At 47.1% G+C, this 25,183-nt stretch overlaps 1 protein-coding gene across 5 annotated transcripts in view; it reads left to right on the top strand.

Moving 5' to 3' along the window:
• The window catches only part of MYRIP (myosin VIIA and Rab interacting protein), a 153,915-nt gene that overhangs the window by 76,289 nt on the left and 52,443 nt on the right, over nt 1-25,183 (top strand). For 4 of the 5 annotated variants that reach the window (XM_058678840.1, XM_058678842.1, XM_058678839.1 and 1 more), the window contains exon 4: nt 22,193-22,329. The exons of the other annotated variant lie outside the window; for it this stretch is intronic. In XM_058678840.1, coding sequence (XP_058534823.1) covers nt 22,193-22,329 — 137 coding nt within the window. The remainder of the gene's footprint in view (nt 1-22,192; nt 22,330-25,183) is intronic. 5 annotated transcript variants of the gene reach the window in all.

The raw sequence follows: 25,183 nt of genomic DNA, 5'->3' as shown, positions 1-25,183 counted from the left end.
TCCTAATTCATATGTTCTGGTTGAACTTTTTAAAAAAGTGAATGAATTGGAAGTCCTAAAATGGACTTGGTGGAATCTTAGAGCAGAGGGGATTGTACATCCCAAGTGACTTGTAGTTAATACAGTCTGATAGCTGCAGGTTCTGTTTCACAGCAAACAGGTGTTCAAAAATACAAATTGCTGTTGAAGGTATTTTTAGCATGTCACATCTCCACCTCCTTTGTGCTTAATATTCCTGCTGGAGTCTCCATGCTACAATATGGGAGGAAATAGATTCTGTGTTCAAAATGGGGTCCCAATGATAAGTCAGTATTGGTGTATCTCATTGGCTAGTCCAGGGGTGTAAAGCAGCAGGCACCATGAGTGTTTTGCATGAATAACCCTTTTCCGTTGCAGGTGATAATTCACCTGTTGTATGGCTGAATCATTTCAGCTGGAGTGTAGAACAAGCCATGAGTCTTTTTTGTAATGGTTTTGGTACCACATTTTAAGATACACTTTAGAAACTGAAGCTCAATTCACACTGCTGAATTCAAGAGGATCTCCTTTTCTTTTTTTTTTTTTTTTCCCGTAGTTCACATGAAGGTACTTCCAACATTCGCAGAAAGTATAATTCAAAGATGAGTTTGTTTTAGTGTTAAAATCTTTGAAGTCCAGAAATATAAGGGCTCTTCCAAAAGTTCATAGCAAGCACTAACATTGCAGCAGCTGAAGCCACAGTGGATGATATCAGAGCACCGCTGTGAGTCCTGGCCACTCTACTTTCAATATAGCTCACGAATGATGCGCAACATGCTCCACTCAGCTGTTTAGGTCCCTGCCACCCCACAGGGGAGACCAGGGTGGAGCTCCTGGCTTCTGTCTTTCCCCTGCCTGGCCCAGCCCTGCCCTTCGCAGCCATCTGCAGGAGTGAAGCAGCAGAGGGAAGAGCTCTCTGCTGTGTCTGTCAATGCTGTCTTTCAAATAAATAAATCTTTTTTTTTTAAAGTGCTAACTGATGGCAAACGTATATTATGAAAAAGCTATATAAGTTTTTCTTTTGCACCAAAATACACTTCTCATTTTTTTTTTAAGATTTATTTTATTTTTATCACAAAGTTAGATATACAGAGAGGAGAGACAGAGGAAAATCTTCCGTCCGATGATTCACTCCCCAAGTGACCACAACAGCCAGTACTGTGCCAATCTGAAGCCAGGAGCTCTTCCAGGTCTCCCACACGGGTGCAGGATCCCAAGGGCCGTCCTTGACTGCTTTCCCAGGCCACAAGCAGGGAGGTGGATGGGAAGTAGAGCTGCCGGGATTAGAACCAGCCCACATTTGGGATCCCAGTGTGTTCAAGATGAGGACTCTAGCCACTAGGCCAGCACGCTGGGCCCTAGACTTCGTTTTTAATTCTCTTTTTTCCCCTGAACTCTCAAAAGAGCTCTCATGTGTGGATAAGCCTCCCACAGTTCTTCGGATACTGGTGGGTACGGCATCATTGGGCTTGCCTTCACTCCTCGCCCGCCAAGCCTCCCAGATTAGCACGTGTGCAGTGGGCAGCTTCTGCTGCAGCAGGCGGGTTTTTTGCCAAGAGCTGGCTCGTGCCTCTTGGAGAGGAGATGATTATTTTAGGAGGTGCTGCCGACCATCTCTCTTGTGCTGCCAAAAACGTGGGGGTGCTGGGACTTCAGCCTGTGAAAACACAATTTGGAATTGCTGTGGAGAGAGGAGCATGGTCGGCTCAGAGTCCTCAAAAACATACTCCCCTAAAACTGTTCATTTCACCAGTTTGCCTTCATTCTCAGCCATGCCAGCTGAAAGACTCACCAAACCCTGGACAAGAGGCCACACCCTATGAATAGAGTAGGACAGGGAAGAGCTTGCATCCCCTGTTGAGCAGTGAAAACCCCAGGAACAGGCAGTGGAAGCTGGCCGAATGTGCTTCCCTGGGGCTTAGGTGCCATTAGAGATTTGGGGTAGGGGAATGATGCCTTAGAGACCCCACAGTGGGATAGAGTGTTCCGAGGATTTGAGTGGTTTTGATAGTTCTGAGTAGTTGTTGGTTTCTTTGCTCCAGGGTTCAGAAAGTCTTCCCAAGGTCTATGGGTTGACAAAGTCCGCCTTAGTGCACCAATGGGCCCAAGAACACAATGCAAAGCTTGGCCCGGTAACAGTAGAATTTTGGTCCTAGATGTGGTGTGCCAAAATGCTCGAAATGGTTAAAGACTTGACTGTGCCTCAAAAAAAAAAAAAGAAAAGAAAAGAAAAGAAAAAGAAAAAAAAATGAGTTCAAACAAGAATCTAACCCAACAAACAAAAGGAGACACGGGACTCTGCAAAATGTTGTCTGAGGTTTTCAGGAATGTCTTTGTTATCACAGAGCTTTTATACATCAGTGTAGAGGGAAATGCCTGTCTTGATAGGATGTTTCTGACTCATTATATTATAATGGCCTTGACCGTGTATTGTTTATGCAAAATTGCCTTTGCTTCCCTAAAAGCCATTTCCTGTAAATTCTAATTTTCTTCTCCAGTTGCATAGAAGCAGCTTTAGAGCATGATGTGTGTAGGTATGTGAGAGCCTGCCAATCCGTTTCAATGATAAAAGGTCAAGGAAAGTCTCTTCCTATGCCAAGTGCGCATGTACAAATAATACAGTAACACTTCTCTCAATTCCATTAGTTTTGACCTTGGGGAAGTCTCCCTCAAGGGTTTATTAGTAAGTACCTTGTATAATGCTACTGGATACCTGAAAACACTCTGTGAATATTTGTATTCAAAACTTTGTCCAGAAAAATATCAACATGTTCAGTTTTATTTCCGATCAGACTTTGTTTCTGCTTGGTGAGCTTTGAGACATTGAGCACAACCTTCTACCCCCACCCCAGCTGCCATCTTTCTCCTGGTGTCCAGGGACTCCTGTGACACTAAGCACAGGTACTTACACAGCCAATGAAGAGCTGTGCAGACGACCTGCTCTGAGATTTGCGGGGTGCACTTGGAAGGGCATTCGGACTCCCCAGACCTGAAGCAGGAGGTAAGAAAGGCTGAAATAGCAGGAGAGTGTGCACTTGAGTTTGACAAGTGGCCACATGTTGCGGGGTGTGAAACTGGAGCCCTGGGAAGTGGCTTTGACTGTGGTTCAGCCAAATTGGGTCTTAGGACCAGTCCAGCTGGTAGATGCTTACTTGCCCGAGGGTGTGCCAGACCAGAGTGTCTGCCTTAGGAAGGACAGCCTAACTGGCCTGGCCCAGGGACTCTCCTGTGCTGGCTTCTCCTTACAGCTCTGGAGCCTTGATTCCACTCCTGGTTAGGCCCAGTGGCCCTGCTCGCCCACTGGCTCTTGAAGAGTCTAGCCTCTACAGGTGTTCTCAAGCCATCACCCTCTCCTTATATTTCAAGTGACTGTCAGAGTCTACACAGGAACTATAGTCTCCAAGCCTGGACAGCTGCTCTCAAGAGTGCCTCGCTGTGGTCAAAAAAGAGCGGCAGTTCAGGTGTGGAATGTGGCAGTCCCTCTCTGGACCTCCAGTCTGCCGTTTTTGCAGGTCTTGCTTCTGATTTCAGTGTCCCTGTGCAGTAAGGAAAACTGCACCAGGATGCAGTCAGGCCGAGTGTTCAGAGGAAGACAACGTGATGCATGAATGTGGAGGCCGTGGGTTGGACTCCACACTGTAAAACCCTCATCATCTGAATGACCAAAGAGCAGCTTTAACATTTTTATCTTGATTTTTTGTTTTGTCTTGTTTTGGAGGCAGCGCGAGAGAACCGGAGCAGGCACACTTGTGCTCCATCCATTGACTTAGGCCCCCAGGATGTAGAATGGCTAGGGCTAGTCGACCAGCCAGGGGCTCAACGCGGGTCTCCCACCTGAGTGGCAGGAACCCACATACTCGAGCCTTTGACTGCTGCCTGCCAGGGTCCATGTTGGCAGGAAGCTGGAGTCAGGAGCCAAAGGCATGACACAGCCACCAGCACTGACGTGGGTCTCTGCAAAGGTCATGTGTCAGCTGTGGAAATGGGAACAGCCAGCCCAGGGCACAATGTTTACGTGGCTTCTTTTAAAGGACTGCATGGGCAGATGTGTGGACCAACCCCAGGTGATGCTGCCGAGAGCAGCCGAGGAAGTGGGGTCCAGTCCAGCAGCTCTCCTGCCACGGCTCCCCAGTCTTAGACCAGTGGGGCTGTGAGCATGGAGCAGAAGGCAACTTTTTAATTTTAATGGCTGAAACCTTCTTTGCCAGGCAAAAGGACTACTGTAAGAAAACTCTGGGACTCAGCGATGTATCTTGGCATGGTACCTGCTGCCTGGCAAACTCCTGGTCTGCTGTGTGGGTGAAGAAAGCACTGCAGCCAGCGTGCTCACTGCCTGCCTTCTGCGTGTGCTTACCTCCAGAGGAGCAGCCTGGCTAGCCACCAGGCGAGGGGGAGGGGTGTGACTTGCCTGTTGCCATGGTATTTAAACGCTGTCAGAGCCAAGGCCTTGAATCACTATCTTTGCAAGAGAAACCCACCACAATAAAAAGGAAGAAGAGGAAAGCTTATGGGCATGGGAAATCACTCCTGAATAACATCATAGATTCTCAAGCATTTACTTTACATTGATTACTGTTTTTACAGCACTCCGGGTATGCCAAAGTGACCCCATAAGGCAGATGTCATTCATCCATTGTACAGACATAGATACACAGAAAAGAGGGGCGGGGTCCTTTGTCTGAGATCTTACATCCAGCAGATAGAAACCCTTAGACACCATGGCTCCAGAGTTGGCACCTGTACCTTCTTTAAAAAGGTTGTTTAGGTGAATCCTAGTTGGTGATTTGAGTTTTGATGAAAGATAAGTTTCCTCTTCTGTGCAGTTTATCCAAGGATCCTGTTGGGAAATATTTTTGGCTCTATACAGATGGAGCCAGTTTTTCTGTTCCAGTCCCTGGATTCAGCGTGCTGGATGATGCAGGAAGAAAAGGCCCTCATCTATTTGGGCCGTTTGTCCAGACTCTGCTGTGGACGCTCAGGCCACTGGTTCCCATCCCTGAAGGGCGTGTCCGCCCAGCTTGGTCCTGGAGCTATACACCTGCTGTTGTGTGTAGAAATCTACAGAAGTGAACGCAGTAACACCCACATGGAGATCCCTTCCGTCCACACGGTACCCAGATGGGGCATGTGTGACCTTACACTGACAACCTGGAGTGGAAGATGAGCTCTGTGACTTAGAGAGCAAAGCATTGCCACAGGACTCTCCTGAAAGAGTCTATGAAAAATCTGGATCTTCTACTCCAATCTGTCAAGTGGCATGCACACCCCACTCCTTGTCAAGGCAGCATCATTTGAACCAACAGATGAACAAAGGCAGCTGGCAAGTTGAACACCCTGTGTTTCATCTTAGCAGTCACTTCCCCAAGGTTTCCATCTGTTTTTCAAGGTAAAAAAAAGCAGCAGCCTTTTATGAACAGATTCATATTTGAATAGATGTACATGAACTCCATGTGTTATTTGCTAAGTGTGAATGTCCTTGAAGTTCATAGTAAATGATCATTGATTCCAACACAAGAGTAAAGCATGAACCTTTTTGGAGTTTGTTTGTATCCTGCAAGTATGAAGAGAACATATTTCTTTAAGGAAATTTTGAGAATTGAAATTGCAGAGAGTTGGGGAGAAGGGGAGACCGGGACCTTCCATCTGCTGGTTTACTCCTCAGATGGCCATTACAGCCAGAGCTGGGCGGGTCTGAAGCCAGAAACAAGAGTTTCTTGCATTCAGGTCTCCTGCAGTTGGTGCAGGGTTCTGAGGACTTGGGCGATCCTGTGCTGCTTTAGGCGGCAGCCATAAGCAGGGAGCTGGATCAAAAGTGGAGCCTGAACCCAAACTGGTACCCGTATGGGACTCTGATGCCACAGGCAGGGGCTTAGCTTACTCTGCTATGGCACCAACCCCAAGAATACGTTTCTGATGCTATATGTTTCAGAAAAGTAAGAACAGAATTTTTATGTGGGTGTTTATGAGAAGAAGGACCCATTGGTGGAGAACAGGACTAACAGTGGACCAGATAAGATTCTTTCATTCCCCCCATATCTTCTTTCATTTAAGTCCTGTATGAACAGTAGTGTGCCCCGGGGCAGCATGGCCTATGTCTTCCTGAATATTCTAAGTCCTGCACATAAACACACAGAAGGAGCCTAGTACCGTGATGTGACATGCAAAGCTTCCTGCCATCCTCTTCACTACCAAGGGACATGCATATTCTTCAAAGTCACAGCTGGGACCTTTAATGAGAATCTTCTGCAGTTGTTCCTGATCCAACATTCTGTTCCCTCGTTTCTCTGTTGTGCATGTGCGTGCTCGTGTGCAGAACGACTTTGCAGTAGCTGGGAATGTTTTTGCTACTTCTGCAGTCATTTGCATAAGTGGAAAGGGAAGAGCTGTTTGGGGGGCATCTGTTGAGGGAGGGTGTGTGTGTGTGTGTGTGTGTGTGTGTGTGAGAGAGAGAGAGAGAGAGAGAGAGAGAGAATGGGAACTTGAAGTGAAGACGTTGTGTTTGGGTCAGCACCAAAATGAAATCTTTCTGAACATTCCATACTGGTTTTAGAGAGCAGAGCCTGATGCAGCTGAGAACTGTCGTTGGGAGTGGCTCTGGGCCCTTCAGTAGCTTTTCTTGCTCTGCAATGTGCCAACGTTTTGTGATTTGATGCACCAGAAGCATGATTCTTCTAGATGTTTTTCAATAAACCTTTTTTTAAACCAGAGTGGGTGTGGGCAGGATAGCCATCATTCCCGTGAGGATGGTGAGCTTGTGCCTCTGTCACAGGCCAGTGAGCAGGCAAGTCCTACCCATCTCTAGTTATCGTTGACCAGGGCAAACACCCGCTCACCTTCTGCTGCTTTTCTCAGCCCCGCAGGGCAGTGTAGCCCTTTGCGGTACCTGGCCAGTGACAAATTCCTGAGCTGTCACCTCCAGTCCTTCCTTTCCCTCTCTGATCTCTTGCTGTCATCTAAAGTGCATTGACCAAACCCCAGGTGTGTGAGCGCCAAGAAAGCACCCAGTGAAACCTCAGGTCTTAGGTTTTTCCATATTGTAGGATTGAATTTGCAAGTAAAAAAAAAATCCAGAACATGTAAAAAATTGTGTGTTGTTTTCCTCCACTAAGTGGGTCTGAGCTGGGCGGCTTTCAATGAGCACGCATGCCTGCCCCTCCCTGCCACACACGTGTGGACGTGTTTTCTCAGCCTGGCTGTCGTCAGGCTTTGAGACCTGTCCTTTCTCTCCTGGAGCCTGTGATGCTCGCCGGCTGTGGCTCTGCGCTGTTCGCACACTCGCTCTGCTCCGGGCTCTGCATGTCTCCCTCAGAAGCATTCGTGGCTGACACTCTGCTACATGGGCTTTTTCTGGCTGCATGGTACACGAAGAGACTGTAGGTCTCCATCCTCCTACAGCCTGGTAATTCATTCTTTATCGAGGGTAAGACAACTTGGGTAGGAGAACTCGGCTGGAAGAAAATCCACTGGCTCTGGTAATTATGACAATTAAGTGTTGACTGGCGCCCCTTTTTGCAGTTGATTGTTACTGGTTATAGCCTATAACCTTTGACCGTAACAGGCTGCTTGACTGTTGTCGTGGGTGTTTGCCGGTGGAAGTGACTTCTTTGGGTCCTAGTGAATGTATACATGCTTAGTGTTTTTGCCTGAGCATCTATGCAAATATTAAGACATGAACTAGCACGGGCGTTGTGTACCCCGGCTCTATTTCACAAACATGTTGGGAGCAGGCAGTGTTTTTTCTCTTTATCGGTTGTGTTAGAAAAGCTGGAGAAATTTCTTTTGCCAAATATAAAGCAGAAAAATCAAAGTAAACCAATACAAAGTAAATGGAGCATACCTAAATAATGGTTTTGAAAAATTATATTAATCAAATGCCTATTGGTTAATATAACTTAGTTAAATGTCTGATAAACTGCTTTAAATTTGGGTAAAAGGAGCAGAAATATTTTCAGAACTGCTAACATACATTTGTGCTTGGGTTTGCTTATCAGAAAGACAAATAAAAACAATATTCACTGTAAAAAACCAAACAAAGATAAAGCAGAAGCATGAGGTGCGGATTATTGCCGACCTGTGATCTCAACCCTGGGGCTTGATTCCTGTGGAGAAAAGCAAAGTCCCCTGGGAGCTAAAAGATACTGATCTCATCCAGGCTCACCCCCTCCAGGAAGGAACGTTGCAGGAATTTTCATGGAGCAGCCACAGCAGGAGGCTGTGTTCCACAGTCACCCAGAAGAGACAAACTGCTCAGCATTCTGAAATCTAGGCTCCTCACATCTGGTTCTTAGTTATTTCTTTTCGTCTAAAACCTGAAAATGTGTAAGTTATCAACACCACGCCCTCTTGGTGTTCTTTAAGAAAAGTAAACCTTTACCGCACTGCCTGCCGCCAACAAACACACTATCTCCAGCTCTGACCGCACATCACTGTGTTGCGCTCTGCTTCCAGATAGGGTTTTTAAGTTGTAAGTCTTTATCTTCTCCCCTGCTTACACACAGGTCTTCCTTTTCCTGCCATCCTGCTAGGGTTTTTGTAACATATTCATGGCTCGTCAGGGTTCATTGTCTCATCATGTCCTGAGAAAGCAGCTTTTAGGTGCTGCTGGGTAGTCGTTCAATGTCGTTCTGATATTTAATCCTTTGTATTTTTTTTCCCGTACTCTTTGAAACTTGAGAGGCTCTGCTGTTTGGTGTGTAGGTTCAACCATGTCACCACTGTGCTTTCATTTTGGGTTTCTTTTTCTATGTCTGGTATCTGAACTGTTGCACTTTGGAAGCATGGGTTTTTGTTTTTTTGTTTTTTAGACTCTGGAAATTTTCTTGAGTTCTTTCTTGGATTATTTTCTTCCTTCCGTTGTCTTTGTGCCTTCTGGGCGGCCGACACTGGACCTCCCAGATACATGACCTGCTTTTCAGTTTTCTCTGTGCTCTCTGTTGTTTTCCGGAAGAGAGCTGCTGCTTGATGTCCCATCCCGTCTGGTGAGTTTTTTTCCTCCATTGTTGTTTTCATTGCTTGAGTTGTGTTATTTTTATTTCCCTGATCCTTTTTAGCATGCCTCATACATGTAACATGTTATCTTACCCATAGACTTTGAAATATTCTCCTGGGTGCCTCCATACTGCTTCTCTTGGTACCAGCAACTTTGCTCAAACATCCAAGGATGCTCATATTTTTCAGAGTGGAGTAAAGATAACCAGCATAAACTGTACAGTGGAGAGTAGCATCCCAGGAATTGAAGATAAATTGCAGTATGCAGCTCTACTCTGAATAAAAGGAGGACGCCCCAGTGAAATTGCTGAACATACCTTGACAATTTGATACTAAATTCTTTTCCATTACTTCTACCTACAATGTCATGAAACTTGCAATAACAATTTGAAAGATAATTTTTTTAAAAAAAGGAATTTACAAAATGGAAAAGCAGATTCACTGGATGGCAAGGGTGGCTGTGAAAGCCTGCATTCCGGGCAGTCACCTGCTGGGTGGGAATGACAGCCCTTCCCAGCCTCTTCTCACCAGCCGGTGTTCCCACCTTGCAGTCAGCCTTCCTGCTGGCCGCCGGCCCTCTGGGCCACAGCTCACAGCCTCCTGAGCTCAGTGCTGATTTGATTCAACACAGGATTCCATCAGAGATTTCCATCGCAAACCAGCCAGGGGCAGACGCAAGGTGGTAGTGTTAAACTGACGCTGCAGGGGAAGGAAGGGAGTATCATGACATCCTTCGAATTGTATCTGCAAATGACACTGAATCTGTTAAAAGCTGATTCAGATAAAAAGCATCTGAAAATTTTTTAAGAATTTTTTTTTTTTTTAGTTTGAAAGGTAGAGTTACAAAAAGAGAGAGATTTCCCATCGCTCATTCTTTCCTCAACTCTCCACAATAGCTAGAGCTTTTTCCTAGGCCCCCCGTAGGTGCAGGAGCCCAAAACATTTAGGCCAACTTCCACTGCTTTCCCAGGAATTAGAGCAGCCGGGACTCAAGGCAACGCCCATGTGGGATGCCAGCAGCACAAGCTGAGTTTTAACGTACCACTCTGCTGTACCAGCCATTGAAATGTTTCTCAAAATAAAAATATTGTGTAAAATTGTTTAATCAGAGAGGTTTATTTTAGTGCAAAAAAATTAAGTCCGTGCAAAATTTTTCTAGAGTACATATTTTTCATGAACTTTTGAATGACAGCGTTGTTCTGCAGTGGAGCTCCACAGTATCTGTACACTCTTGTTACTATTGTTCTATAGTTCTACTCAAGGTGTTTATGCATAGTCTATGGAGTTGAGGTTTGTAATGAAAAAAAATCAACTTTTCATTCTCTGGCCTCTCTCACTTGCAATCACTTTTAAGCCCTTATTTCAGTGATAAAAAATGTCCTTTGTGTCTCCTTGAAGTGCACCCCTCCAAGTGTTGCTTGTAAATGGTTCAGTATTCAGCATTGTCTGCTCCTTCCCATTGGGACAGAGTGGAGCCTCTTCTCCAGCTGCCCTCCCACCCTCCGGGTACCTCCCAGAACCTCCCAGAAACCCTGTTTTGTCATTCAGTGCCCATGTTGTCAATCTGCGTAAATGCTATTCCCTGCTAAGCCGTGTCCCAAACTGGGCTTTGTCCTTCTACAGTCTAAAGTAAAAAAGAAAAGAAAAGAAATGCGACATGCATAGCCAAGAATGTCTAAGGTTAATTTTCACAGCTTAAACCTATGAGGAGGAGAATATGCAGGTTTCAGAAAGCCACCTCACCCACAGTCACGTCGCCAGAGCTCCTCACTCACTCAGCCTCCACGTCCATCTTTTTTCCGATCGTGTTAGCACATTTATTGTTTTCCCTGAGCAACAACACTAGCTAGACAGGGTCAAGGTTAGGAAACGGGTGGTGTAGACTCCGAAATTCCCTCTCGGGGGTCAAGGAGCTCACAGACACTGCAGACGACCACACTGGACAATGACAGTGCTCCTGCTTTGTGGCTGTGCTGACACCTGTGGCCAGCTCAGCTGTGCATGAAAGTGCAAAACTGCTGGAGACCCCCCAAGCAGATGGACTGGGTGTTCCCTCCAGGGCGGAAGCTGTGAAGAGGAATTCAGTGGGGTGAGTGCTGGGAGTAGATCTGATGTGCAAGTGGTTTAAATATTCATGCTTCTGTGTTAATGCCTACCTGTGTGGAGAGAATTTTGCTTAAACAAGATCTTCTTAGCGGAGATCTAGTGAGTTTCCTTTATGGCTGAGGTGGGATTCGTGTTTTGACTCTAAAACAGTTCAGGGTGAAAATGTCCTGCATTCTTCTGTGTGTATATGTTACCACCAAGCCAATGGAATTTGCTTCCTCTCTGTTCTTACCTACATTATTCCAGAAATAAGTGATCAGGCAGAGGGTGAAAAGGCTTGGAAAACCCCCCATGGAAGTAGATTTATGAGCCACTTTGTCTAACAGGTTTTGTCTCGTACGTGTAACTGCACAGCAATGATACCTTTATTTCGAGTTGGTCCTTGTAACAATGGAGAGCCGTTGTGGCATTATTTCTTGGTTATTATCGTTTATCTTTTCTTTGGTTCTCATTTGTTCTTCCTTATTCTTTGTGCTTGCTTGGAGCTCTCCAGCCTTTTCTTTCATTTCTAATCTCCGTGATTTTTTTTTTTTTTTTTGGACTTGTCTCTTGGCAATAGCACATAATTGGGTTTTGATTTTTTAATTTTTCAAGCCTTTGTCTGCTAAATACTGGCTAACTGTTGCCATATCTCATAATAGCAGATCTGTGTGTTCTTCCTTTTCTGTGCTCTATCAACCTCCTGTGCTACTGTTGCCACCCACGATTTCAGGATTTTCTAAACTGAATGGGTTGGTGGGGAACCCACAGTGCCACCCACATGTGGCTCCATTCTCGAATCCTGCTAGTCGTCACTGAAGGCCTGCTGGGCCCCAGGCACCAGATGCCAGGCCTGTGGATGCAAGACAGACAGTCCCTGACCTAGAATCAGGGTCACCCTGGTAGGACTAATCACTTCAGCATTTCGCTCTGCTGCTGTCATCGTCAAGGTCTGAGTAATTTGTGATCTGGGGCCCTGCAGCTGTCCTTTGCTGAGCCCCACAGACCATATGGCTGCCATAGTAGTGTGTAAAAAACAAAAATAGGACATTACTTCATGACAAAAGAAGTACCTTGATAAGAATAAGAGGACAGGAAGAGTACCTTTCTCCCCCTTCACTTGGTATTTAAAATTATCTAAACTTATGTAGAGTAGTACCGAGCTGAAATAGGCCTGAGGGTGTTCCCATCCTGTTTGCAGAAGGACCTGAAATGGACAAAGTCCAAGGTCATTCAGCTTCAGAAGCAGGAAGTGGTGGGGGGCCTTGCCTCCCACTGCCCTCCTGCCCCGTCCTGCCCCGTCCTGCCCCGTCCTGCCCCGTCCTGCCCCGTCCTGCCCCCTCCTTCTCCCTCCTGCCCCCTCCTGCCCCGTCCTGCCCCCTCCTGCCCCCTCCTGCCCCCTCCTGCCCCCTCCTGCCCCATTCCTGGTCCCCCTACTGGATGATGCTTGTGGCTGTGGAATTTATCTGGCTATTTTCTAGAAGAGTAGGTCCACCTCCCCATAAAGAACATCCATGGCATCTTGTCCCTCTTCTTGTCCCTGGAGACAGCATGTGCCTGGTGACAGCCTGTCCACAACATGATTAGCGGGGGAAAAAAACGGTGCAAAGATTCTGAATTGCACAATGTTGGTAAGGAATCTGTCTATAATAATCGCTACCCCCCCGCAACATTGGCTCACTACGGTGACAGTCCTCCTGGGTCTCCAGCCATACCTGCTGCCTGGTCCCTGAGTGGGAGATGTGAGCCTACCCGTCTGCCTGTTTGCATCAGCTTGAGAGGGAACACCTCGAACCTACAGGATTGAGGACTGTAGCATCTCCACTCATGACAGGTGGCAAAGAGTGTGCGCAGGGCAAGGAACAGAATAGAACACCCTGAGTGGACCCTGTGGGTTCTTATTCAACCAGAGATGGCATGCAGCTGTATCCAGAAAACCTGAGCTGGAGGAATTCAAGAGTTTCTCGAAAGTTCGTCTCAGACTTTTGCTTTTGGACTGTGAAACCCTCTCTCTGGGAGCCAGGCCACGCAGCGTTTCGGGCCACAGCCCCGCTCTAGTGTCATAAACGCAGAGCGCATGGAGGCCACACGTGTATGCCTATACACGTGCTGTGTCCTTGTTTGTCCTCTCGGGCTCACTGGTCACGCCAGGCAGCCCTGCTACAATGCAGTTTGCTGCCCACTCCCCTCTCAGACCTCCCCACCTCTTGGCATCACCTCTTGGTGGTCAGTTCAGGAAAACAGGATCCACTCCCTCCTAACATGTCCATCTGAGGGCCAGAAAAACACAGGAAGCGAGACAGCAGAGGAGGAGGAATAGCGTGACCCTGGCCACTGCCCTGGCTACTGAAAAGCAGAAATAGAATTCAGAGGAAGAATTAGTTCCTCAGAGTCGTGTGAAGCTATGGTGCTTGTGCAAATTAAATATTGATTTGGTTTTTTTTTTTTTTTAAGGAAGAGTTTACACAAAAGGAGAGACACAGATTCCCCATCCACTGGTTCACTCCTTAAATGGCCGTAATAGCCATAGCTGAGCTGATCTGAATTCAGGAGCTTCTTCGTGGTCTCCCATGTGGGCAGTAGAGTCTAAGGACCTGTCCATGCTCTGCCGCTTGCCCAGCTCTAAGCAGGGAGCTGGATTGGATGTGAAGCAGCTGGGACATGGACCAGCGCCCGTGTGGGATGCTGGTACCACAGGGTGGGGGCTTAATTACCCTGCTGCACCATCGTGCTGGCCCCTGTGCTTGTGCAAATTAAAATGAATTTGTGCACCGTACAGCGGTTCACAGACGCACGCCTTCTGGCCATTCTCCCTCACTGCTCAGGTAACTTGTGTCCTCCTTGGCCTTGCTTAGCTGTTAGGTTCTCCTGTTCACAGTGTCGTTTGCTTGTTCACCGGGTAATAAGCAATGCCAGTGACCCTGGAGTCTACTCCTTCCCCAGAGCGGGCTGCTGGCACACGTGAAGGAGGCATCCCCACCAGCACCGTGGGTTCATTTCCTGGGACTTTGTGTCTGTGTGGAGTGCGGAGGCAGAGGGAAACAGGGGGGCTAGGAGATCATGGCTGTGAAGACAGACCTAAGCTGGAATAAATGTTTCCATCATTATCCTCCACCTGACTTCGAAATTAATTTCCTTTGGACCAAAACCTCAGTGTAAAAAAAAAAATCATAAGGCATTATTAATTGTGGCCCCTAATGAGAAGTCCGTGACATTTTTAAGATTCTGCCTGCCAAAAAAAAACACACCATGAACTAAGTCAAAAGCAAATGACGATGTAGGGTAATTATTGCTCATTTTTATTGCAAAGGCTGATTTTTCCCTAATGTAATAAACTGTCCTCCAAATCCAAAAGTACAACCAAATAGGTCGAAGGACAAGGGGGACCAGACAGCTGACAGAAAACAGAACATGCGAGTATATAGCAATGTGTATATATATATAGCAAGCATTTTATATATATATATAGAGAGAGAGAGCAAATCAAGCAACAGTTAACCTCCCTTGTAACAGAAAAAATTAGCCTGTGCAGCTGCCAACTGGATGAACAATGATGAGAAATCCTGATACACCTAGGTAAGTTAGCACAGGACTATTAAGGGGTTAACCAGTAGGGAATGAAATTTTTGCAGTACTCTAACCTGGAGTGTGCCATTCAACTCTGAAACTCCACCTCTAGGTGCCAACCTTACAGGTGCATGTATCCCAATGCAGAGAGAAAGGTGGAAAGGCCACAGCCCTGGGGTAAGGGCCAGTCAGGACACAGCCCAGTTGACCGGCAGCACGCGGACAAATTAGACATGCCATGAGATGCTCACAAGATTAACAGCTGAGTGCCCCCAAACAGAAATGAGGGACTATTTTCTGATGCGCAGTGATCCCCTGGTTATGAAAACAGCAGCTGGAGAGAGCAGCGTGAGGCGGAGGTGTTGCTGCTGCTGCTGCTGCTGCTGCTGCTGCCGCCGCTGACGCCGCCCAGAAAAGCAACCTGTGGGAAGTTTTTAGGAGTTCCTTACGACTGTGCGAAGTGCACAAGAGGCCAGTAGTATTGTTGGCTGCTGGAGATGGGGGCCAGAACAGTGAGCTTGAATAGCAGGAGACTTAAACTTTAAAACTTGCAAGTTATTACATTCTTTAAAAATTAAGAAAGAAAGAGGGTCCTGATATCCCCACTCAGCAGCTGTTTCGTCATCACCAGATAAGATAATCTCCCTCTCCTAGCTCTGTTTTGAGGGTAGGACTTCACTCAGTGGCAAGTGCTTCCAATGTCTTCAGTTCTAGGCAGGTATTATTAAAAGCTTTTTCACTGTGAGCTCACTTCTTGGAGCTAGAGTCCAGAAGTGGTTAATAATAACCATCGTCAGATCACCTGCTTGGTCCCGCCGTCACCTAAGAATTTAATTTCAAAGGAGAACACCCCGTCCGTCTCATATAGCTTAACATTACCAATAGTCAACCATGAATGCAAGCAGAGAGGAAATTGCACATGTTTTTTAATAGAAAGGTAAGGATGTTATCAGAGCCAAGCAGACACAGTAATGAGATAGTGTCCCACATGCCCCTTCCCTGTCCCTGACAGTGTGGTCGGGGGAAGTTGTGGTCATTCGTATTCTGAGGATGAGGAGTAGGGAAGATCTAGAGTGATACATGGATGGTTTCAGGGCCACGCATTGAGGGATGTGGTGGGGGAAGAGGCTGACTGTTCTTTGCTATCCTGCTGCCCAGGTCAGACAAATTAGCACAGGAAGGATGCAGGATTTCCCTTATGGATCTTCTCAGCCTGGGGTCCAAGGATCTGCAGCTCTCCAAAGAGACAGCCAAACTCCTCTCTCCTGCACTCCCTGCAAGTGGATTCTGACAAGTAAAAGAAGACCCAGACAGTTTTGTAAAAAGGGAGGCAGAGCAAAAGCTATATGGAAATGATGTTTATTGCAGCCCTCACACAACTGTGGGTGAAAGAAACCATCCATTTTCCAGGGCCAGCGCTTGACAGCTGCCTGATTCAATGAGAGTCAGACTCACTGAACTGTAAACAGGAGGGAGCCAGGGGGAGGGTGGCACCAAGAGCCGTGAACTTCCCCTGAGAGATGGAGAGTCCAGGGCAAGGTCAGTGCCAGGGGCTTCTAGATGACAGAGGAGCCCGGGCTGCTCAGAGAAAGCTGTTCAGGTCCCTCCAGGGCCAGGGTCACTGTGGAGACAGCCCAGTTCAGGGCCAGCTCTCACATAGGCCTTCACAAGTATTGCTGGTGAACCATGTCATCTGTGAATTTTGTGATTGACTTAGTCATACCTTGTTTCTTCACATTTTTAGGCTTTTACAATCTTCTTAATATAATAATTGCACATATTTAGGAGGTGTTCAGCATGATCATGGAATCCATATGTACAGTGTGTGATGATCACAGTTGGATAATTGGGGCCTGACAATAGTGGAGCATAGCTTTTCATATCTTTGCGAAGCATGTGTTCAGGTCACTCACCCTTTTGAATTGAGTTCTTTTGTTGAGTATTTCTTTGGGGAAATAACTATTCTTTTACCCATTTGTAATTGACTTCTTTGCTTCCTGTGTGAAGTTGCTAGAATTTCTTCTGTATTCTAGGAATGAATGCCTTGTTGGATGGCTAGTTTGCAAATATTTACTCCCATGCTATAGGTTGTGTATTAACTCTGTTCGTTGATTCCTTGCTGTAATATGAGCCCATTTGTCGATTTTTGCCTCAATTGCCTGTCCTTTGGGGATCATATCCCCCAAAATTCTTTACCCAGATCAGTTTTTGAAATGTCCCCCTATGTTTCCTTCTAGTAGTTTCATGCTTTCTGATCTTACACTTAAGCCTTTGAAGCGTTTTGGGTTGATTCTTGTACACAGCAAAAGATGAGCCCTAGTGTCTGTCTTCTGCTTGTGAGCGTCTGGTTGCCCCAGCATCGTTTGTTTCAGCAGCTTCCTTTCTCCAGGTGTCTTTAGCATCTCTGTCAAAGGTGAGTTGGCTCTAGATGCTCGCACGTACACGTGTGTTCTTTGTTCTATTGCATTGATCAATTTTTATACCAGTGCCATGTTGTCTTGGCTAAAGCAGCTGTGTAGTATGTTTCAGGGGCAAGTATGGTGATGCCCCTGGCTTTGCCGTTGCTCAGGATTTTCTTGACTGTTCAGGATCTTGTGTTTCTGCATGAATTTTAGGATTGCTTTCTCTACTTCTGTGAACAGAGCCCTTGTTGTTTTTATTGCATTGATTCTGTAAATCACTTTGGGCAGTATGAGCACTTTAGTAGTATTAATTCTTCTAGGCTGTGACCATAGGCTATCTAGCCTGATTTATGTGTTCTTTTTCTTTTCCTTGATCAGTGTTTTGAAATTTTCCTTGTAGGTGGAATTTGCTTCCTTGATTAAATTTATTCCTAGGTATCCGAATTTTTTTAATAGCTAATGTGAATGAGATTTCTTTCTCAGCAAGTTTGTTATTGGTGTATGAAGGCATTATTGATTTTTTTTGTTGGTTTTGTATGTTGTAGCTATACTGAATTTGCTTGTCGGAACTTCTGGTGTTTAGTGTTGGTGGCGTGTTGAGGCTTTCTTAAATATAAAATCACGTTATCTTCCAAGATGGATAGATGGTTTTTCCCACAGTATTCAGTGGCTGTGTCTCCTGGGCCCTTCCTCCTGTGCCTCTCCAGGTGTGCTCCGGTGTGCTCCCTGGCCAGCAGCATCACATCGCCTTCATGGGAGGAGCTGCCCAAATGCTCATTCCTGGCCAGACCCCACCTGAATCAGAGTCAGGGGGCAGGAAGGCGAGGCCAGCAGGCTGGGTTTTTACAAGCCCTCCAGGAGACCGCACATGCATTTTGAGTTAGATGAAACACAAGAATCAAACCCGTCTTTTTTTTTTTTTTTTTTTTGCCAACTCCATTTTTCCATGAACTTTTTGGAGCACACAGACATCCTCAAGGCCATGTTGAGTTGGCCTTGGATTTTATTCACCACTGTTCTGCATTGTTACCTACAAAGTTTGCTTTAGCTTCATGATTAATTTAGGTTGTTTCAGACTGAATGGTGAACCTTCAGTCTGAAATATATCAAGACTTGAATGCGTAGCAGTAAGATTTCTGAAATTTCTCATATATAACCCTTGCACCTGAGTTTGGGACTACAGTATGAATTATTCTGCTCTGCTTTAAACCTTTTTGTCATCCTGTGCAGTTACTTTTCTTCAGAAAGCAAAAAGGCAAGTCACATGCCCCGTTGATCTACTGAATAGACTGCGATCAACATTTAAAAGAAAAAAACATGCCCCCTCTGAAAACTCCTTGTTAACGTTCCTCATCCCGGGCTTTCCAAGCTTCGATGCACCTGAGAATCTTCCTAAAATGCACACTCAGATTCAGCAGGTGCAGGGGTGAGTGTGGGCAGCTGCGATGGTGCTTTTTGTTAGGTTTCAGGGTGGTCCCCATGCTGCTGGTTGGAGAAACACTGGAAACTGTAAGGTCTGCAGACACTCAGGAGTAGCAAGTTGACCTTGCACAAGCCTCTGCCATGCTGGGGTGGAGCCTCCCGAGCCCGTGCTGCACCTCCAGCAGCCAGGCTCTGAGCCCTGCCTGGTGCCAGCAGCTCCTGCCTTTCCAGCACCGTGGTGTTTCAGTTGGATGAGCCAGGACTTGAATGTGATAGTAAATTCAGTGTGGGTTCTGGAGCTGAGCTACGTGTTCCAAGTTTGTCTTCTGAGGAACTGCATCACGTTTACAAATGTATTCACGTTGTGGAAAAAGAAGGCTAGAAGACTGTTTACCCAACAAGTGCCTGGAAGTGATTATAATTCACAGTGTGAAAACAAATGAGATATTGCTGGGAAGCCATTAACTAACTTCACATCTTGCTTCTGATTCTTTGATCTGTGGGGCATTCTGTTGGCTTACATTTTGGAGCAAAAGCCCCAGTTTGCAGTAAGAACACCGGGGGCTTCTGGAAGAACAGTGTAATCAGAGACCAAGGCACTGAGATGGGGATGAGACCTGTCGTCTAGTCCCAGAGCTGCTGCAGATTCTATCAATGATGAGTCAGTACGTTATTGAACTTGTTGCCATTAGTGTCCGTAAAATAGAAAAAACAGTGATCTGTACCACCAAGACATCCATTATCAGCTCAACCAGTATCTGTGGACCAGGATCTCCCAAATGTATATTTCTAGTTTAATTTGGGTCCTCCTCAGGACCCAATGTGGGCACTTCAGAAAGTTCATGGGAAATGCATACATTCTGGTGCCAAGGATTAAGGCTTACTAATTTGATGGTATGTGTAGAATGCTGCCTGGAGAGTCCTTGAGCACCTGTTACTGGGGTCCTACAGGCAGAGACCCCATGTATGTTATGCATATCCTCATAAGCATTTTCCATAAACTTTTGACAGGCCCTAAGCTTCTATAACCACAAGGCTGTCTTCAAATGTCCACAAGGTGTCGCTGTCTGAGACTGTAGCCCATCCCTGTGTACTCCATCCTATTGAGCCAGATGCCCACCGCACCTCACTCTGCCAAGCATGGCGGCACCATTCTCGTTCTCACTGGGTGCCTTTGGAGGCAGCACTTGCTGTCTCTGCCCTATAAACCTCAGGATGCTACATACATGGGACTTGGCACAGCAAGATGCTCAGAAAGGTTCTGACTTGAGCTAAACCCCACGAAGGTGGCTGGACTTTATTATCCTGCAAGTTACTTCTGAGCGCTGTGAAGAAGGCTTGCCAGTGGGGAAACTGACAGTTCTTCTCTCATCGCGCGTGCGCACACACACACACACACACACACACACGGCACACAAGTGAACATAGGCGTTTTGTCAGTGAGTTCTGTTACTAGCAAATGATGAAGTCCCATGAATGTGAAATCCGTATGAGCAGTGCTTAATCATGTTTTAATTCTTACTCTGACATTGTGTCCCTCCCTCTTTTATTCATCTGTTTTATTTTCTCACCGTATTTCTGAAAGCCTGTCTTTCCCCCTCTTGGGTGCAGCCCTGCTGTGCGCCGGCACCCTAGTAGGTGACGTCGTCTTGGAGCGTACAGCCTGTGGAGTAGATTTCATGGACACTGCATTCCAGGGTGGAGGCTGAGGCTCCAGGAGAGCTAAGAGATCCTCACAGTGTCACACGTCATTGGCTGTGGAGGGCAGAGGCTCAGGCCCCCGTACCCCGTGGCTGCAGGACCTTCCTGACACACCTCAGGGGATGCAGTCTGACTTCCTCTTAGTCGGAGGAGTCTGCAGGAAAAGCAGCAGTACAGGGAAAAAAGGCGTTTAAAGGAAATTCATGTGTGTGGAGTCACCCGTGCGAGTTAAGAGCCCGTCCACCTGCAGATGAAGAGAGAACCCGCCTAGGGAGCCAAAGGAACAAGAGCCGAAGCACAGACTGTGTGTAGGTTTGCAAAAACAAGAAATAGAAGAAGAAAAAGAACAGCACAATTGGGTTCTCTGTGCAGGATATCGTCTTAGGAGGCGTGCTGTTACAGAACAAACTGGGAAGTTTATCTTCAGCATCAGAGACCCAGCTATGGCCCCCTCTTGCTGGAGGCTTACGCACCAGTGCAGACATATCCCCAGACAATGCATGGAACAGGGCTGGGGAGTGCTCCACGAGGAGGGTTCACACTCCAAGAAGAGGTGGGGAAGCTGGATAGACTTGACTGAGACACACACAGAGTGTGGATGGAAAGAAGCCATGGCTGGGCTTTGTTTGGTTTGCACCTGAGGGTGCTACAGGTGTTCTCACAGGCCTGGCTGCGCGATGAGATGCTGTGGACAACTGAATGACTCTCGGCCTGCAGAGACGAGGCGTTCTCTGTGTCATTTAAGCTTTGCGCTCTGTGTTTTCATTTCTCTTTGGAAGTAGATGTATGGTTCCCATGCATGTTAACTGTTTGGCAGCTGAGTGACTCAGAACATCTGGAGTGTTGCCCTATGTGACGTTTCTGATTGACATTAATGGCATTATGCGGTGTATGTAGTTCTGAAGTTTTGGGTTTTTTTTTTTTTTTGGATGAAGCATTTTTAATTTTTTTTTTTAATTTAAGGGATGAATTGCAGAGATGAGAGACAGGGAAATAGAGATCTTCCATCTGCTGGTTCACTCCCGAAATGGCTGTAACGGCTAGAGCCATGGTGATCAGAAGCCAGGAGCCAGGAGTTTTCTTCCAGGTCTCTCATAATAAGTCTAGAGGCATCATCTGCTGCCTTCCCAGGCCAGAAGCAGGAAACTCTCTCTCCTCTCTCCCTTCTCCCTCTCTCTCCTCCTCTCCCCTCTCTCTTTCTCACTCTCTGTTTCTCCTCTCTCTCTCCCTCCTTTCTCTCTCCTTGCTCCCTCCCTCTCTCTCTTCCTCTCCTCATCTTGCTTTCCGGGGTGTACATTATTATGTTCATAATCACAGATATGACAACCAAAGCTATTCTTCAAATGAAAATTTCTGCAGAAGATTATTCTTATAGGACATCAAAAGAGAAAAATCTTGTCAGTGTTTTGTGCCACCTATTGTAGCACTGATTAGGAAGCTGCTTCTCCCTGGTGCTCAAGGAAGTTGGAAGAAGAGCAGGAGAGTTTTACTGTCTCCCTTGGGTTCTCTATTGTCCCAAACTGGATTAAAGATGCTCTTAATTCTTAAGAATGTCAGCTACAAAGCCTGCTGTTAAACAGATGCATCAGTTGAGCCATGTTACATAATAAACGACCACCTAACGTAGTATCCTTGAATAGCAGGCATTTATTAGCTTGCTCTTGAAACTCGGGAGATGGTTCTGCTGGTCTCACCTAGGGTCATTCCTGTGCCATCAGCTTGCAGAGGTTGGCCGGAACAAGAGGGACCAGGGAGCCGTGTGTCCCTCGGCACACAGCAGGCTCAGGGGCCTTGCTCCCACACTGATGGGTTGCAGCCAAGGAGGAACCTGCCCTGCTTCGGAGCTCTCACAGGCATCTCTTGCACCACTGTCCGTGGTCCCCAACCCAGCCCAGAGTCACGGGGTGGGCAAACTCCACATCCCACTGCCAGGAGCTGCAGAGCCGGGCGGTGCGATTGGCTGTTGGCTGGCTATAACTTGGTGTTGTCTGGTTCTGTCTATGGCCCAGGATCCTGAGGACCCAGTCGCTGGAATGGTTCTACAACAACGTCAAGAGCCGCTTCAAGCGCTTCGGCAGCGCCAAGGTCCTGAAGAACCTGTACAGGAAGCACCGTCTGGAGAGCGGCACTTGCTTCGACCTGCTGGGTACCTTACTGCCCTGAGAGGTGTTGGTGGGCTGCTGGCTGGCGTGTGTGCGTGTGTGTGTGTGTGTGTGGCCGGGAGCTGGGGAGGAGGGCCTTATCTGTTGGGGCCACTTAACCTGATACCAAAGTTCTGCTAATGGGGAGCTGGAGAACCGATACCAGAAACTCAGTTCTTTAAGTTTTGACTCTCTTGGTCCCAATGTCCCTGCCGAGCCCCAGTTCTCACATTAGGGGCACAGAAGACCAGAGTATTTCTGCAAGTGTCAGATATTTTAGTTCCGGATCCTTACAAAAGTGGCAGGTTGTTGGTCTGCTCCAATGATGAAAATGTTAGAACATCATTAGGGAGAGAAGAAGTCTGTACGCAGAGGGTGCCTCTCTGCTGCCCTTGCCTCCTCAGCCCCACATTCTGTTCACCCCGGGTCCAGCGCTGGGTGGGATGGGAGAGTGGGGGAGTGTCAGCTTCCCAGCACTTGGCCTGAGGGGTGCTTCCCAATACAGCTAAAGCCACAAGTTAACCAGCTCAAGTCAGAATATAAACAGTAGGTCCTCTTTAACATAAGCCTATTTTTTTTTCTGTGTAGAACCCATTTTTTATCCCTTTGTTAACACAGGTATTTAAATGCTTTTTATCCTTGAGAAACAAACAAACAAAAAAAATCTCATCTATCTCATTTGTAACTTTTTCGCCATCATTATTTTACATTGTTATAGTGTCTGTTTTAAAAAAAAAAACTTTGGCAGAATCTTATCTAAAAAGAAGCCAGCCACTTAGGAAATGGGAAACAGGGTGGGCGCCTGAAGCACCTGGCATTTTAGGGCTCTTGTGGTGAGGGCCAGAGGGCTCAGCCACTTGTTTTTGTTTTTTCCTCTTCAATACCAACTTTTCCACATCCCCCGCTTTGAGAATGAAGGCAGAAAAAGGAATCTGAAAAGCTCCCACGAAGGTTCCAGAACAGAACCTGCTTGCTCACATCTCTTCTGCTTGCTTGGGTTGGTTGGATTTCCCCCTTTAAAAAAAAAATTTCACCAAATTAAGAGCTCACAAGCGTCCTCCACCTCTTGAGGGGGAAAAAGCAAACATGCGGACACTCCTGCAGAACGGAAAGTGGTACTGATTTCTTGCCCTTTTTCCCTAAAGTTCCGTGGGCAGAGAAGGAAAATCGCAAGCACTGTGGGGGTCGGGGGGCACTTGGAAATGCACACGTGTCCAGCCACAGTGAGGCTGGTGTAGTGCCGGGAACTCAAGGCTTCTTTCATCTGATCCTCAGCATGCCTCAGGTGGGTGACGGTCAGACCCTGCGTGGCAGGCTGCTTCTGTCTGTGCAGGTGGCACCTTCTTTATCTGCCAGGGATCTGTACCCTACACGTCTTAGCTCTTCATTTCTGCACTGGTTCGACTGGTAACACCTTATTCAAATCCATTGCTTTAATACCATCCGGATCTCTGTGGAAACTAAGATTTATTTCCTTTTGCTGAACATGGAGACAGGCAGATGGGGATGCATTTGTGAGATGCTACCCAAACCAAGATCTGTAATCATGAGACAGTAACAGACTTTCACGTACACACCGTGTCCCGCCACCTGCCGCTCCCACCCAGCCTCGCTCCTCTCCTGCAGCCCGGGCCAAATGCCAGGTGAAAAAGACCTATTTGGTTTTGTCAGATGGACCCAAGATTTGGCCATTTCTTCAATAATCAACTTTGAACACTGACCATGTACCCTCCTGGCTAAAAGTTGAGGCTGAGAAGGCAGGCATTTCAAAACCAACATTCCAGGGGAAAAAATCTCATTGCATAGGTAGCCACATTTATAAATAATATAATCTCCAGTGGTAGCAAGGGCTCACAGGCCTTAGATGACAGACCCAGCATGGCATTTTTAAGATCCTGAAAAGAAACAGGACATGAAAATATCAAAGTAGCCATTGTTAACAAATAATCTTGAAACAAAGAGAAGCAAGAGGTGCTTTCATTTAGTATTGGATAAGTAAGATGGACAGGAGTGTGGGCCTGTTGTTACTCTGTATCTATTTTCCACCTGATTCTTGGAAAGGTCCCTGGCCTCTCTGATCTGGGATTTGATGGACACATGTCATCTTTGCACAGTGTGGAGTTCCATGAAATCGCCATGACTGAGTTCCCAGGCTGCTGAGTCACTGCACTCCCTAACAATGGCTTCCCGTCCTAGCAGAAAATCACATGACCCTAAGGGACCCAGCTGCTCCCACCTCTGCATTTAAGGGGAAATGGAGGGAGAGCCATGGCTCTGACCTCGCTGATTCAGGGTCCCGAGAGGAAGGAGCTGGGCCTCTGGCCAGCTCGGCCCTGTGGTAAGCTCACAGGCGTTTTCACGGCATGTTTTCTCCGCCAGCTCCTTGCAGCCACCACCTCTTCTCCGCAGACAAGCTCAGCTTGGTCTTGCCATCTCAGACAGGCTGTGCCAGACTGGGGTTGTTCACCTTTACCCTGGAGTGGGGCAGGGGGAGGGGCATGGTGCCACCCACCCCTGTTCTGGCTGCCCTCCTCTTGTTCTTTGCCTTTAACCCCTGTCCCCTTCCAGGAAGGGACTCAGGATTGCCTCCACCTGCCCCTCCAGCTTCTCACGGTGGCGGGGGGAGGTCCTTCCTGTTGATTTGTAAGCACCCCCTCCCGTACCTCTGTTGAATGGCTCCACTACTCTGGTCAAGTGTCAGCTGCACAGTGCGGGCTGCACTTGGAACTTCCGTGTCCTGACCTCTGTCCCTCCTCATCCCTGCCCCTCCCTCCGAGCTCACTCTACACAGTAGCCACTGCATGCCTGTGGAGGCGCAGGTCCGACCCCTCCTTGAAACCCCTCCTTGCCTCTTTCTTC

This window comes from Ochotona princeps, chromosome 21 (genome assembly GCF_030435755.1).
Source record: "Ochotona princeps isolate mOchPri1 chromosome 21, mOchPri1.hap1, whole genome shotgun sequence".
Taxonomy (NCBI): Eukaryota; Metazoa; Chordata; class Mammalia; order Lagomorpha; family Ochotonidae; genus Ochotona; species Ochotona princeps.
The sequence above is the reverse complement of the archived record's forward strand: the minus strand, read 5'-3'. Positions and strand labels throughout refer to the sequence as shown.